Source organism: Lissotriton vulgaris, chromosome 10 (genome assembly GCF_964263255.1).
Source record: "Lissotriton vulgaris chromosome 10, aLisVul1.2, whole genome shotgun sequence".
NCBI classification, from domain to species: domain Eukaryota; kingdom Metazoa; phylum Chordata; class Amphibia; order Caudata; family Salamandridae; genus Lissotriton; species Lissotriton vulgaris.
In genome coordinates this window covers 317,253,201-317,269,779 of record NC_141698.1, presented here as the reverse complement: position 1 = coordinate 317,269,779, position 16,579 = coordinate 317,253,201, and the positions used below count along the sequence as shown (strand labels likewise).

Below are 16,579 nucleotides of genomic sequence, written 5' to 3'. Positions count from 1 at the left end.
GTTCTCATGATTTTTTATGGGGATGGTACTGTCGAGGGAGGAGGAGATCCATTCTCTGAATTGGGTATCAGCGGTGGAAGGGTCCTCCAATCGACTAGGGGTCGAGGAGTCCAGGGCTTTGGACCAGTCCTCCACCGAGAGTTTGGCCCACGATCTGTCTCTGGTGAAGGTAGTGGGTTTTTGGGGTTTCTTGAATGCCCCTGGTAGGTGGGTCGTGACCAGAAAATGGTCCGTCCACGGGAGTGGTTGGGAATTTATGAATTGGAGAGAGGTGATGTTAGAAAACACCGGATCAAGTAGGTGCCCTTTCGTATGCGTTGCACCGGTGTTGGCAAGGAGAAGGCCATAGGCTGCTAGTTCACAAATTAGCTCGGATGCACCTGTGTCTAGTGGGTCATCGAAGTGTATGTTAAGGTCTCCTGTTATTAGGAAGTTAGATGTCAGGTGGGCCGAGGAAGAGACGGTTTCCAAAAGGGCGGCCGAGAAGGGGCCGAAGTGGCCGGGAGGCCGATACACCAAGAGGCCTGACAGGGAGCTAGTCGAGGATAACTGGATCGTGAAGAGGCAGCTCTCTGACTCCTGGGTCTGAATCTCGTTGGTTCGACAAGCGAAGTGATCCCGGTGGATAATGGCTAATCCACCTCCTCTACCTAAGGGGCGTGGTTGAGACATAAGGAAGCCTGGGGGTTAAGCCAATACTATGTCCGAATTAGAATGCTCAGTGATCCACGTTTCAGTAAGGAAAAGTATGTCCAGATTAAGATCGACAATGAGGTGATTAATGAGCAGTGCATGCTTAGGAAGCGATCTGCAATTCAGTGTCGAAATTTTGAGGACAGGGGGTGGAGCTGAGGGTTTAGGAAGGAGTAGCTTTCCTGGTTTGCAAGTGTTGCAGCTGGTAAAAGGACCATTAGGATCGTGCATTACGTGACAAGTGCTGATTTTAGAGGGTCTGAGGCTGAGAAGCTCTCTGCGAGAGTAGCTGGCCCTAGGCCCGGTCGTGCGCGGACGGGCGCAGACGGGCTTGCCGTAGGCGCGCCTTCGGCGCGCAAACGGCGCTCCCGCTGCGCTGGTATGGCCGGCACATTTGTAGTGCTTGAGGGTGGGTGTGGCCTCGCAGTGGGCGTGGCTGCCGCCTTGGGCGTTCCCTGTCTCAGCGCGGATCGCTGTCTCAGGGAAGGTCGAGGAGGGCTGTGTCAGCGTGTGGGGTGAGCGCTTCCAACAGGTGAGCTCTCAGGTTTAAAATTACAAACAATAGCACAATTACAAGTTTTAAAAGTCAAAATTGGTGGTCACAGACCTCCGGCTTCCGCCTCAGAGGATACACACAAAGTAATGACAGACGGCTTGTTTTCAGCGTATTTGTAGTGCTTGAGGGTGGGCGTGGCCTCGCAGTGGGCGTGGCTGCCGCCTTGGGCGTTCCCTGTCTCAGCGCGGATCGCTGTCTCAGGGAAGGTCGAGGAGGGCTGTGTCAGCGCGTGGGGTGAGCGCTTCCAACAGGTGAGCTCCCAGGTTTAAAATTACAAACAATAGCACAATTACAAGTTTTAAAAGTCAAAATTGGTGGTCACAGTCCTCCGGCTTCTGCCTCAGAGGATACACACAAAGTAATGACAGACGGCTTGTTTTCAGCGTATTTGTAGTGCTTGAGGGTGGGCGTGGCCTCGCAGTGGGCGTAGCTGCCTCCTTGGGCGTTCCCTGTCTCAGCGCGGATCGCTGTCTCAGGGAAGGTCGAGGAGGGCTGTGTCAGCGCGTGGGGTGAGCGCTTCCAACAGGTGAGCTCCCAGGTTTAAAATTACAAACAATAGCACAATTACAAGTTTTAAAAGTCAAAATTGGTGGTCACAGTCCTCCGGCTTCCGCCTCAGAGGATACACACAAAGTAATGACAGACGGCTTGTTTTCAGCATATTTGTAGTGCTTGAGGGTGGGCGTGGCCTCGCAGTGGGCGTGGCTGCCGCCTTGGGCGTTCCCTGTCTCAGCGCGGATCGCTGTCTCAGGGAAGGTCGAGGAGGGCTGTGTCAGCGCGTGGGGTGAGCGCTTCCAACAGGTGAGCTCCCAGGTTTAAAATTACAAACAATAGCACAATTACAAGTTTTAAAAGTCAAAATTGGTGGTCACAGTCCTCCGGCTTCCGCCTCAGAGGATACACACAAAGTAATGACAGACGGCTTGTTTTCAGCGTATTTGTAGTGCTTGAGGGTGGGCGTGGCCTCGCAGTGGGCGTGGCTGCCGCCTTGGGCGTTCCCTGTCTCAGCGCGGATCGCTGTCTCAGGGAAGGTCGAGGAGGGCTGTGTCAGCGCGTGGGGTGAGCGCTTCCAACAGGTGAGCTCCCAGGTTTAAAATTACAAACAATAGCACAATTACAAGTTTTAAAAGTCAAAATTGGTGGTCACAGTCCTCCGGCTTCCGCCTCAGAGGATACACACAAAGTAATGACAGACGGCTTGTTTTCAGCGTATTTGTAGTGCTTGAGGGTGGGCGTGGCCTCGCAGTGGGCGTGGCTGCCGCCTTGGGCGTTCCCTGTCTCAGCGCGGATCGCTGTCTCAGGGAAGGTCGAGGAGGGCTGTGTCAGCGCGTGGGGTGAGCGCTTCCAACAGGTGAGCTCCCAGGTTTAAAATTACAAACAATAGCACAATTACAAGTTTTAAAAGTCAAAATTGGTGGTCACAGTCCTCCGGCTTCCGCCTCAGAGGATACACACAAAGTAATGACAGACGGCTTGTTTTCAGCGTATTTGTAGTGCTTGAGGGTGGGCGTGGCCTCGCAGTGGGCGTGGCTGCCGCCTTGGGCGTTCCCTGTCTCAGCGCGGATCGCTGTCTCAGGGAAGGTCGAGGAGGGCTGTGTCAGCGCGTGGGGTGAGCGCTTCCAACAGGTGAGCTCCCAGGTTTAAAATTACAAACAATAGCACAATTACAAGTTTTAAAAGTCAAAATTGGTGGTCACAGTCCTCCGGCTTCCGCCTCAGAGGATACACACAAAGTATAGTAACTTTAATACATCAAACATACCTCACTCCACAGACCTTGCTTTATGTATATCCCACTGAATCTGACTGCTGTTCACACTGTAGGGTCACGACGGCGGACTTTATCCATATGTATGGTCATGCCCCTCCCTATTACCAATCTGGCAGGAAGTTATACACAATCTAAATGGGGCTTCAAATTGGACTGTGCTACTGGAGATCCCTCGGGTGCTCCTGGGACTGCTTCCTTCTCCTGTTAAAATAACCAAAACTAAGCACGAAATTCGTTCTCCTTAGCTTATTTTTGGCTAAACGCTGCATAGCGATAATGTGGTTTAGCTTGGCTCCCCCTAATTTTTTTGGTGTTATTGAGAGATGTCTCTGAATGGGCAATTGCTGAGGACGTACGCATGCGACACGTGCGCAAAGATGACATGCTTGAAGATGGCCTGAGAGCTTGGTCATCCATGTTTCATGATTTGAAGGTGTCACATGATCTGACAGCTCCTAAAGGCACGCTTACCTGAGGTACTACATACAATCCCACATGGTTGCGATGAATACTAGGAACACTCTGGTTGACGGAGTGTTGTGCCACGAATACCCACACCCTTTTTTAGTATGATATGTGATTTGGAAGACCGTTTTAGCACGACCGCGAAGGGCGGGAAGTGTTTGTTAGTAGTTTTTCCTCTTGTTCTTGGGGGTTGCTGTATAAATAGTTGTCTGCCATTCATCACCAATGATGATCTGCTGCGACTATTACGGATTTCATCCTGGGATCCTGATCATTTAGTGTTGGCAGACTGGTGCCTGTAAACCTTGTTGTATGTCTGATTACTTTCCCTCTGTTACATTACAAAACGCAGGCTATGTTGTAGTGTAGTTCCTATATTCCCAATAGGCTCTGCGCATTGGAATAACATAAACGATAGTTTAGACGTAGGACTGAAGTCGACTAGGTCTCTACTGAATATGTTAGACTTAATTATGTGCGCCAGCTAGCTCAGAGGTCACTAGAAACTTTCTCGAATACACAAGAAGGGATTAGCTTCTGACAACCATATAACATGACAACTTTGTTCCCCCTGAAATAAGGAATATATCTCCAGAGTCGCGGAAACAATAGATGGCTATTTCACTCAGTCAATCGTGCATGCTTCGTTTCACCAGATATGCAGAGAAATATCGAGAAGGGCGAACTCTAAGTTCTTTACACGCTCCAGGAGTTCTGAGACAAATCAATACTGAAGCAGGGGGATTTCCCGGGCTGCTGAAGGCTGGTTGTCTTTAAGAACTCGTTGTACTCTGGGAGCTTAGGGGAAGTAGCCATGCCGTATTTGGACTGCATTGGCTGTGTCTAAATATGGTTATGATTCGTATGCCTATATAAGCATATGATAAGTTATATCTATATAAGGGCATGAATCGGGAAACTTACACTAGAGCCCTAGATACGTTACAACAATATGTCTGTCAGTCAGTCAAACAAGCTTTATTCGACATAGTCATGAAAGCATTACAGATAAAAATGTGTTTATAAAAATAGAGTTAAAATTTTTACCGAAATGTAAAACCGTTTTAAAATCAAAATTCATTACAATGTTAAAAAATCATCATATTAAAATGCATCAAATATTCAGGTAGAAGGTGATTTATCAAAAACCTATCCCTTTACATTTTTGTTTCTGATAATCCAGGCCCATCCTAAAAATTTCGCCACAGCTATGTATATTACAGGACTTGGGTTTGTACAGATGATTCTAGCAGCCACAATTCCACTCCGAGTGCCCAACAATTTTACCATGGGTCGCAACCAGACTCTGCGGGGAGCAGAGTATGCCGGGCATACAAAGAGTAGATGACTAACTGTTTCTTTGGGATCTTGGCAAGATGGACAAGAGACACTTCCACCATTAGACCATCTGGATGTGAAAGCTTTGACAGGTATTCTACCAAGTCTCAGTTGGAAAGATAGCTTTCTAACCAGTGGCTTCATTATATCGTCCCAGAATGTCTCGAAACGGGTCTCATCCTTAAAGTCCATAAACACCCCTGTTAATGAAAGCGGGGGAATGGTCCTAACCAGTTTCGAGGATATCCCTTGATACCCTTTTTCGAGGGAAATATGGCATTAATTGGGTCTTCCCAGGTCTCCGCCAGACCCAGCTCTCTGAGAACCGCTCTAATTCCAGAGAGCCATTTTATATGGTGAAAGACGTCACTTTTGATAATGTCCAGAAGTCCCATGGCAAATATTTTCAGCTCCGGCGTTACCCATATTCGCCTCCAGTATAATACTGGGTGAAGGTTTGCAATAATCTCGATTGGTTTCATGCCAAGGTCTTGAAGAACCGGGCCCGTGGGGGTACTATGCGGCAACATGATAAGGTTGCGTAGGAACCTGTTTTTCAGAAGCAGTTAGCTTGCTTAGGTTCCCAAGCCCCCACATCTCAACCCCATAAAGTGCTGCACTCACAGACCATAATTGCAGGGGCCATCGGTTTTTTCAAGGACTTTGCATGTTCCCTGGTCAGTGCCCCTTTGATTTGCCTATGCTTTAGAGTGGCTAGGTCAATCTGTTGATTCCATCGGAGATCATGCTGTATGGTAACACCCAGATATGAAAACGATTTTACTTGTTCCACGGGTAGGTTATTCATCAACACCTTACCTCTATATGACTCATGTTGGATAAAAGACATGAATTTGGATTTTAAAACCTAAATTTCCAGGCCGTGGTCAGTACAAAATGTTTCGAAGATCCCAAGTGCTTTTTGCAAACCACTTGGGGTCTTGGAAATGATAAGACATTCGTCGGCAAACATTAAGATTGGTATTTTGGCGCCTGCTAGAATTGGAGCATCAATGCTTGCCTCTATTAAGACCGTTGCCACGTTATTAATGTAGAGGGAGAAGAGGGTCGGCGCTAGCACGCAACCTTGGCGCACTCCTCTCTCTACCGGAAACTGATTTGTGAAACGCCCAGGGGGGCCCCATCTTATCTGTGCGTAGTTGTGCTCATGCAGTTTAATGATCATGGAAAGAAGAGTAGGAGGCATGCCCATGTCATTCAGGACAAGCCAAAGATTTGACCGCGGGACAAGATCAAAGGCTGCCCTCAGATCAATGAAGGCAGCATACAGGCTACCTCCTCCCAGTTGAACAACCTTCCAATGAAGCATGGCAAAGTGTAGGGCTTGGTCGACTGTGCTCTAAATCCTGCTTGAAGGTGAGACAAAATATTCATCTCACGCTCCCACTCATGGACTTTGTTTAATACCAGTCTACCGTAGATCTTCTGGATAGTATCGATTAGACTGATCGGGCGATAATTGCCTGGAAGCGATTTGTCGCCCTTTTTGAAAACAGGGATTATTTCCGCCCCGTTCCAGGATTCGGGTATTGGGGATCCATTGGCTATCATGTTTGCCAGTAGTAATATATACTTCCCCCATAGTTCTCTGTTGTTTAGGAAAATGTCAGCCGGGGCACCATCTATTCCTGGCGCCCTTCCAGGTGTGATGGAGTCCAATGCTTGTTGGATATCCATGATAGTAAACGCTTCTTCCGCCCAGGGGGGTATATGCAATCCCTTCTCTCTGTTCTGAGGGTAAATCCAGCCCTTTGGGTAATCCACTTTAGGCCCCAATACGCCAATCATCCTGGGCTACCCAATGTGGGGTTTTTCCGGGCGGCCTTCACATCCCCATTTCAACAAGTCCCAAAATTGTTTAGAATTCTTAAGAGAACTAGCCTCCTTAAGCTCCTCCCATTTTTTTTACATCCCATGCGCGCTTTGATTTTTGGATAACAGTTTTGTATGCGCTCCTGGCTATACGAACACTGGCACTGGATCCAGTTTTGATGGCCTGACCTAGATCATGCCGTGCCTTCCTACATTCCTTATTATACCACCTCGGAGATTTATCGGTCGTGATTTGTTTTGGGTTGTTTGGTTTAACAAATAGACTTTTTATTTGTGAGAAAAAGGTTTCGTGCACCTTATTTGCATTATCTCTCTCTGGGGTAGAAGGTTCGGCATTGGCACCGGCGCTCAATTCGATAGTGGTTTGCTGTAGATTCATTAAAATAAAGTTGATGTTTGACTGGTTTTGGGCAACTTTGGCCCACTTTAAGTGGTGCATGTCATTTGCCAAAAGAACAGCCTGAGAGCTTGCTTTGCTTGGGCCCTCTGCTGTAGTTGGAACTTCCCAGTAAGAAAAAGTCATACATAGGGGGTTGTGGTCACTCTCAAGGCGGTCAACAACCATCATATCCTCCAGATGGTGCCACAACTCGAGATGGACTAGTATGTAATCAATTCTACTTTTTCTGTTGCTGCTCTTGAATGTGACAGCACCCCCCCCCCCTATCTTTCGGAGTTCTACCATTGGCCGCCCTTAATCCTTTGTTTAGACAGGTAGAGTTAATCTGGATCACCAGATCAGTCCACCTTTCCACTAGGTCCAATTCTAGCTTGGGAACCCCCCATTGGCTATCTTGGTCATTTACAAGATGAGAATCGCCACCTGATAAAGGTTCAAAGTTTACATTAAAATCTCCTGCAACAATCAAACGTGAATGTGCGGAGAATTTTTCAATGAGGCCATCGAGGACAGCATGGGTATCAGACTTCCGCCCCCCTGTGCTCCTGGCATACACATTGTAAATGTCTAGGGGTTTTGCCTGATTAAATGTAAGGGACACAATCTGTATATCCTTGTGATTCGAGATAAGCTCCTTGACAGTGATTCCAGAATCCTGTTTGACCCAAATAGTTAATCCCCCAGAGGGTCGTCCTCTATCACTTTTTTGGGCGGCGACACTAAAGTTTAGGAACCCTGGGAAATACTGGGGCTCAAGGAGCCACGTTTCTTGGAATATACAGATGATAAAACTGACTGACAAACAAAGCCCACTCTGGGCTTTGCTCCTTGGCACTCAGCCCTGCAATGTTCCATGACAAGATGGAGCCGAATGTGTCAAAATCTGTCGCCAAACGTACATCAGGGTTCAACTGTAAGGAGCTTCCCTCCCCATTGTACACCCCTAAATCTAGTACTACACGAGATGTTCCTATGGGAGTGTCCTGTGATGCAGTTAAGGTGATTGATGATGTGTCGACATGCTGTTTAGAATTAGTGTCATCTGGCATTAGTCAATCATTGTATATTAAGGATGACTCACCCACACCTACCCCCTGTGATTGGGTTCCCGTTTCTTTTAGCCACTGTTGGGGCGGTGAGGATCTAATTTGGATGGATGAGTGGGATCTAATTTGGATGGATGAGTGGTCAGGGGAGCAGGACCTAAACTCCAACAGTATCAGATTTTGTGCCATGTTTGCGTTTTTAAATGTGAGTTCAATACAGTCGGCTCCATGTCCTGGATGCGAGAGCCTGGTGGCCCTAAGAATATCTTCCCTTATCACTGATCGACATCCTCTGGTGTGTCTAATCCAATGAATAGCCTTGTTTGTCAGGGAATCTTTTGTTTCTGGGTCCTTCTCTGGGCTTATTTTTGGGACATTCACCATGTATGCTTTAGATAAATCGGGGGGTATAGGTCGAGGCAGGGAAGGACATCTGCCCGACCAATTTTTGGGGGTATACCTGGAAGTATTGGGGATATTGATAGGCCTAGCGTTGATCTTTGTGTGCCCATTATTTTCTGGTCTATCGGAAGATTTGGGTTTAGGGTTTTTTACAAGCAAAGGCTTCGCTGGCACCGCTATGCCTTTGCCTACTTTACCGAGAGGCATGTGTACTTTAGTCTGGGTTCTACCCCTAGGTTGCTGCGATACTGGGTGCAGAGCTATTGCCTTTTGCTTCTCAACAATACCAATGCTTGGCTGTTCTTGGACTGGGTTGCAATTGGGGCATGTGTTTACATTGGTGATTGCCTTGTGCACATTAAGTGTTAAAATGTCAACTTTATCTTGCATACAATGAATAAAGCTACATAAACGATTAACAAAGTTACACAACTTAAAAATATCATCCCCGGTTCCAGAAGTAGGTGTGTATGGGTTTGCTTCCAACCCCTGCCCTTGAAGAGCATCAGATGGAATTGGCTTATTCAAAGGGTCCCCATTCTCCTTATTTGAACAGTCAATGTCAGTAAGAGGCGAGTACCTATTTGAGCACAGTACAACTGGATCATACACACAAGGGAGTGAACTTTCTACCTCTGTCTACTCTAGTTTCTACTCTAATTGACCCATCATTTAGAACATCCCCAAAACCTACTTCAATATTGTTATTATTATTTTTCTTCAAGAACATCCCTGGGACAACTATCACACCCCGTTTACCATTTTTCTGTAATAAATCTATTACGTCATCCCCATTGGTCTCACACGAGATATTCTCTGACGATGGCTTAGATGTGAGAATAAGGCTACAGTCTTCTATGAGTTCTTCAATATGTGTCATTACTCAGTTCTCTCCCGCATGTTTAGGTACTTTAGTGGCCTTCTTAGATTTTGTCCTTTTCACCCAGGTACTTGTACCATCTGTAGCACCCTCCATACATTTCCTCTTCCCCATTGCAGTTGTCTGTAATATCACAGTACCTTTGTAAGTGGTGGGGCGATGCAGATGTATATGGCGTGGCCCTGCCCTGCCTCCTCCTGGCCCCGGATGGCCACAGATGGACCCGCCCTTGGCCCGGGCTTCGCCCGGCTCGTCCCGCGTGTGTCCCGTGAATCGGGTCTCTGCACCGGCTTTAAGCACCTCCTGGTGCAGGCGCGTCATCAGCGGTGCGCGCCGCTGAGCCTACCGGGAGTTGTGGTCCCGGGGCGGTGGCGCGGAGATTGATGCAGCTGACACTTGGCCGGTGGCGGCGTAGGTTGTTGCCCTGCTGACTCTTGGCAGTGGCGTTGGTGCTTGCGGCGTCCCCTGGGAAGGCCTTGGCAGGTAAGTGGCTGAGTCAATGTGTCTCAATTGTAGTGCACTTGAAATCTCAGCTTATTTCTGTTTATTCTACCTGAGCTGCGGTATGTGACACTGTTCAACTGAGACTCCTAGGTTGTACTGATTGTATACCACTGCCAAAAAAAATCAATAAAGTTTATTAACCGAAAACAGGAAGGTCATAAGGAGTGGGACAGGCCTGTGGTTGACAGACCAGAAGAAAGAAAGCAAAAACAGGAGAGAGGAATTTCAGAGCTCAAATCAGGGGACAGTCCAAGCTAGATAGTAGGCCCTTGATTGATTAACCCAAAGGTGCAAGAGTTGAGGATGACGAGAGGTGTAATGTTCAGTGGAAAGTAACTGTGAATAGGCCTGGGAAAGTCAGGTGAGTCTAGAGAAAGAGAAAAGCTTGTAGAAAAGGGTAAGGTCTAGAGAAAGCGAAAAGCTTGTAGAAAAGGGTAAGGTCTTTCATATTGAGGTATTTGAAGCATGAGGTAAGCCTTTTACAGAGCTTAAATGTCAAGACTGTGAATTTAAAGGCTTTTAGGAAACAATTAAAAACGTTCCTGTTTTAACCCTTTTTTTTCCGAGGAATTCCTGTTTCGACCTGATTTATGTTATCCCCTCGGTTAGCGCGGAGATGCCCCCGGGTAAGTCACGTGCTAATAAGAGTCCATAACATAACATAACACATTGAGAATAAAGAGATACCTGTGGCAGTCCTTAGCATAAAGCAAGTGACCTGGAGAAGCTAGAAAACAGTAGCTGTTATGTCATGTTAAAAATTTGTATACATTGTAAAGTATGTAAAGTAAGTACATACACTGTAATGAATAGTACGTTTTCATCGTAAACTGCTGTAATCAACATAGTCAACTGATACTCAAATTGGGATGAAAAAGGCACTCTGCTATCAAACTTAAAATTCATACAGTTTAAGGTCAGCGGTTTAGATACAGCTTTTACTTAATGTGTTTCTGATATTGCAACTCTTAGTGTTCCAATTGAGGTCATTATTTTGAAACCATCTATTTCTATTACAGGAATGCATTGTCAAGATTGTTTCCACCAGTTTGGGCGACCGACAGTGGCACCAATGGAGATTGTCATTCACGTTCTCAAAGCAACCTAATAGACCCGATTGATTTCCCCAAAGTGTTTGGTCCACATGGTTATCAGCAAGACCATATTCAAATGTCACCTGAGATTGAGAGCATCGATGAGGGCTTTGAGGGACTTAATCTTGTGGAGTCATGGCTTTCCCTGCCTGAAACTTGTATTGAGAGTCCTAGTGAAGCATTTAAAGCTTTCCCCGAAAACCCTACCTTCCATATGAATGCCATCCTTCAACAGGATGGATTTCCATTTCAAAATGGGGTTTTTAACAGACATCCGGGTGACTTTGACAAAATGAAATTTAAAAACGACTATGAGAAAAACAGTTCTGATTTTAAAGCGTTTACCTCTGCAAATAAAATGAGAGAGAGCACAAATCTTCAGAAAGATTATTGGAAAACTGACATGGCGCGAGGGAAATTTATGAAAAATGATGCAAAGGATCAAATAAAGTACTCTCATAAATCATCTCATTCCCCTGGAAATATGTGGGGCAAAACATTCCAGGAAGAAATGCAGTTTGCTAAAAGATATGAGGATTTTAGTAATCCTAAATCTCAGCCTCATGTCCATCGGTCACCATATGAATCACATCAACAGTTCTGTAAAGAAAGTAGTTACTCTGGCCCGGTGAACAGAAGACTACATAGAGAGGGCAACCAGAATGGGCTTGATAGTTTCTCTTCTGGTGGAAACTTTGAACATATTGAAAATAAACCACACCCCAGTCCTAAAGGTTTCCACAAGAAATCTGTGCACGAAGCTTCAGTAAATGCTGCCCTTCCTAATGGGAACTATCAGTCATCTTACAAGGAGCACACATGGATGAATGGTAAAGCCTTAAGTCCAACATCCACAGCAAACACCTTATTTGGTAAACAAAAGCATGTAGAAACAAGCCCCCCGCCTTCTTCTGGGGTTTCTACTATGTCTAGTGGATCACCAATACATCATCCATTGCCTCCCTCCTCCTATTTCTCACAAGGCTCGTCTCCAGTTCCCTCTGTGAGAAATGATGCAAGGTTACAAATGCCAAATGAAGGATCTCATTCCATGAGTTTTTCCAATTTCATTGCTGAAAACCAGAAACAGAATAAACCTGTTAGACCAATTCACCATGATGCCTGTACAAACCGAGAAGATCAGTATAAAAAAATGGCAGTTGGTTTTGCATCAAACTGGTCACCTCCTCACAACACCATTATAGAAGACTCTGAAAAGAATAACCGATTTGGCAGGAAGCAGAATTCAGACAACAACAGCAATAAGGATGAAAGGCGGGGAAAGAAGAGCTGGAATCCTCAGCCAGGCTATGTAGGCCAAAACCGTCAACCATTCAACATGTTCAGAAAGAAGCAAGACCAAAATAATGGAAATATGTCTGACTTCATTAATCCCTCATTTCTTCCCTCATTTCCAATGTCTGATTTTAAGCAAGCCCCCAATTTCCCCCCCTTTAGCCCACATGCCTTTCCACCACCTAATAACTTTCCTTTTCCTCCATCCCCATTTCCATTTTCAGAACTAGTTGACCTTTTTCATTACGATGATTTTAACCACTTAAATCCCTTCATTAACGAGCTCTTTTGTGGTGATCTCACATCACCCTACTTTGCCTTTCCTACACCTTTCAACAAGTATAGGCAACCACGCATTCGCAGTGGACCTGCTAATGAACTTCATACCCAGCTCGAGGAGTGTTATGAACAGTGGCGATCTTTGGAGAAGGAGCGGAAAAAGGTAATATTTTGATGCTCTACGTTAAAATGCACTATATGACTGTCTGGTTGTGAAAATGTTTGTACAAAGTGAGATACAAGTGATGTTGAAAAGCAACTGTGAGTACACACGATTTACAGTTGTTTGCTGTAACTTGAACTAGTCATTGAGACTAGTAGCTTTAGTTTTATCTTCGCTATAATGTAAATTGTTCCTCAAGCAAACTGAAACTTTCCAGCAAAGAAACCTTCTCAATCCATCTACTCATACTCATCGAATGCCTTGCTAACCCAAACAAATGGTCACTGAAGCTACAGTGACATGGACAGAATGCGTATTTTGTGCAACATTTGCCTTGTGAATGAAGCGACAATGGAAGAGAGCAAGTGTTTATTCAGTCTAATAATTGCAAAGTCCTTCGTTCCTTAGCAGTGGGTGTAGTTGATGCCTCAAACAAACATTAATGAAGCCTATACAGTTAGTCACTTTTAATATTAACTTGTAATCACCAAGATGGCTGTCCTGTAATTGGCCTTCACAATTAGGTGTGTTGGAAAGATATTCTAAAACACTTGCTCTCTTTCTTTCTCTACATTCCTGAATAATTATTGTAAAGAATACTAGAACTAGCCTGCCACGTAAATATCAAAGTTCTTGTTTTTTCTTGACAATCTAATTCTAACTGAATGTAATGAGGTAGTTAGTGGAGCAAGTGTTTATTAATTTGAGGGAGTGAATGTGTCTGATGCCCTGCAAGGGCAACAACTAATTTTAGAACCAAATGTGTCCTAATTGCAGTGAACGCTGTACACCATAATTGTTTTTAAATACATGGCCATTTTTGGTTGTGTATTTCAAAGAGAAGCTTTATACTGTGAATAGTAAAGAAATCCCTCAGGCTCATCATTGTCTAAACTCCTGGAATTTGCAATGGTTTTTGTGCTTTCACTCCCCTGAAGAACTGTATTGCTTCACACACCTTGCAGCTTTGTGATTGTTCTTTTGTACATTATTTTTATGCTAGTCATTTAGCCAAATGCTTCTCTGCAACATGTGCTAGTCAAATTGTTAAATAAGGATCCTGATCAAGGTTATATTTAGTGTCTTTAATGCTCCTGGCAAATTCTTGGACAGGTGGATCAGTATACGTTAATACGTATATTGCTCAACTGAATTAACGCGGTCTCATGAGGATAAGTAAGGTAAACTGCATCGTAAATCAGTTTTGGTGTGTTTCGATATGGAAAAGGACACCCCTGAAAAACACTCTACCTGCTAAGTCCAAGGCTCGAACATCTGACACCCTCCTGCAGGATATGAGACACAACAACAAAGTAAGCGTCGCAGACAATTGCTTACGCGTGAGACCTTCATTAGCCTGCCAGCCACATCTCCATCCCTTAAAGTAGAATATTTTGGTTGCGGGGGACACACCATCCTTATTCCTCTTAAAGCTTTGTACACAAGTGGATGCTCCCCCAAAGGTCTGTCATCCAGATGAGGATGGCCCGCGTAAATAGCTGAACAAAAATGATTTACCGTTCTTTAGGCTAGACCATGAGTGGACAGATCCATAAAAAGTTCACCATGATATGGACACTGGAACCCATGGGATCCACACCCCGTTCACCGCACCAAGAAACCCATAGACACCAGGCAGATTCATATCGCTTGTGCGTGGAGAGAGAGCGCAAAATTGTGTTAAAAAACATTGTATCTGGCAAAACACCTGGCATTTGCCAACGTCTCCAGAAAGTTGCCACACCATGAAACACAAAAGCCCCCTGAACCACTAGGGGATGTTGACGGCTCGCCAGATACCCCAGAAGATTCTGTTGAGCCTGAATTGTTCAGGCACAGGTTAACTCCATTGCCACTTGAAACCACGACTGTGCCTTCCAAAGAGTAGTAACCAGGACCAACTCCACCCTCTGTCTGCTTACCTGCGTTAAAACCCTCTGAATCATTGAAAAAGGAGGGAGGGCGTACAACAGACCACCGATCAATCCTAGAGAAATGCATTCAAGCTCGAGGATCAGGTCTCCAACTGTAAAACCGTGGAAGGTTTGCCGACCTGGTCCACCCTGATCAGGCCGGGTTCATGCCGCGCAGGGCTACCCGGCATAATATCCGACGGGCACAGGCAGCGATCGACGCTATGAGAGACAGGGATGAACAGGCCGCACTCCTTCTTGCGGACATGGACCGGGCCTTCGACTCGGTGAGTTGGGCATATTTGTTCACCTTGCTGGCCCGCCTCAATATAGGGCCGGTCTTCCTGTCCTACATTCGCCTCCTGTACACCAATGTCACGGCCTCGGTCCGTGTCGCCGGTGCGGTCTCTGGGCGCTTCCGGATCGGCCGTGGTACCCGACAGGGATGTCCACTCTCCCCCTACTTGTTTGCCCTGGCCATGGAGCCCCTGGCGGCGCGGGTCCGAATGGATGCCCAGCTGCGTGGCTTTGTCTGGAATGACCATCTAACTGATAGGATTGCACTCTATGCTGACGACGTCCTCCTGTTTCTCACTGATTTGCGGCGCTCGGGTCCCCGAGTCTTGGAGATCATGCGTGGGTTTGGCGAGGTCTCGGGGCTTCATCTTAACTTGTCTAAATCAACCCTGTGGGTGCTACGTGGCGGAGTGGTTGCTGGTCCTTGGGCCGCCGACTTGCGCGTGGCGACGGACGGCCTGAAATATCTGGGCGTCTTCCTATCGACTTCACGGGCAGTGGCCTGGACACGCAGTGTCTTACCGGTATGGGACCGAGTCCAAACCGATGTCAAAACATGGTCCAGGATGCCCCTTACAATCTATGGGAGGTCGGCCATCTTTAAGATGGTGGCGCTGCCGAGGCTGCTGTACCAACTCCAGAACTTCCCGCACCCTATTGGCATGGAGTGGTTCCGTCAGGTGAACTCTGTGCTGGGCCGCTTCCTGTGGGATGGCGGAGCTGCCAGGGTGGCCCTGAGAACGTGCTTTCTGTCCACGTACTGTGGGGGCTTGGCCACGTCCGACCTTCTCTCCTACTATCAGGCGTCGCACCTCCTTGTCCTCAATGATTGGTGGTATGGAGACAGGAGTGATCCGGCCTATGCCCTAGAGAGACACCTAATGGGAGATCGCACACTTCACACCATTCTTTACTCAGCTCGTATACGCCGTGGGTTGCCGTCGGTCACTAAAGTGGTCTTTGCCGTGTGGCGGCAGTCTCTGCGCCGTATGGGGTGGTGGGGCAAACTGACCGCCGAAACGCCGCTGTGGCACAATGGCATGCTCCCGGAATTGGCGGCTTTGGCCGGGTTTGAGGGCTGGGAGGCTATTGGTATTACACAACTGGGCCAGGTCATGTCGGGCACCGCCCTCAAGTCCTTTGAGGACCTCCGTGCGGAGTTCCAGATGTCTCACTCCCAATTCTTCCGTTACCTCCAGCTGAGGCATGCCCTAGCCCCGAGTATCGCCGGCCTCGACTCCCTGCCCGAGTTCAGCCCCATTGAGGCGAAAGTGTTTATGGGTGACTTGGGAGATAAGAAGGTTTCCAGGATCTATCAGTCCCTTGTTACACACTGCTCCTCCACTCTCAGCTCCCTTCGGGAAGCGTGGGAGGTGGATGTGGGCGCCCTGGACGAGGATGATTGGAGGGAGGCACTGGAGTCCCCACGTGGCACCGCTGTTGCGGTTCGGCTCCGCCTGATACAATTCAAATACTTGCATCGTGCCTACTACACACGTGAACGCCTGTGGAAGGCTGGATTGATTGCGTCCTCGGAGTGCCTGCGTTGTGGGGAGGTGCCTGGCTCTTTGCTGCATACAGTGTGGTCGTGTGGTCGCCTGGCTGGCTTCTGGAGGGGAGTATGGGGT

General features: G+C 46.9%; 1 protein-coding gene across 2 annotated transcripts in view; it reads left to right on the top strand.

Moving 5' to 3' along the window:
* The window catches only part of LOC147685171 (meiosis-specific coiled-coil domain-containing protein MEIOC-like), a 312,693-nt gene that overhangs the window by 134,693 nt on the left and 161,421 nt on the right, over nucleotides 1–16,579 (top strand). For both annotated transcript variants that reach the window (XM_086941077.1, XM_086941078.1), the window contains exon 4: nucleotides 10,929–12,741. In XM_086941077.1, coding sequence (XP_086797203.1) covers nucleotides 10,929–12,741 — 1,813 coding nt within the window. The remainder of the gene's footprint in view (nucleotides 1–10,928; nucleotides 12,742–16,579) is intronic.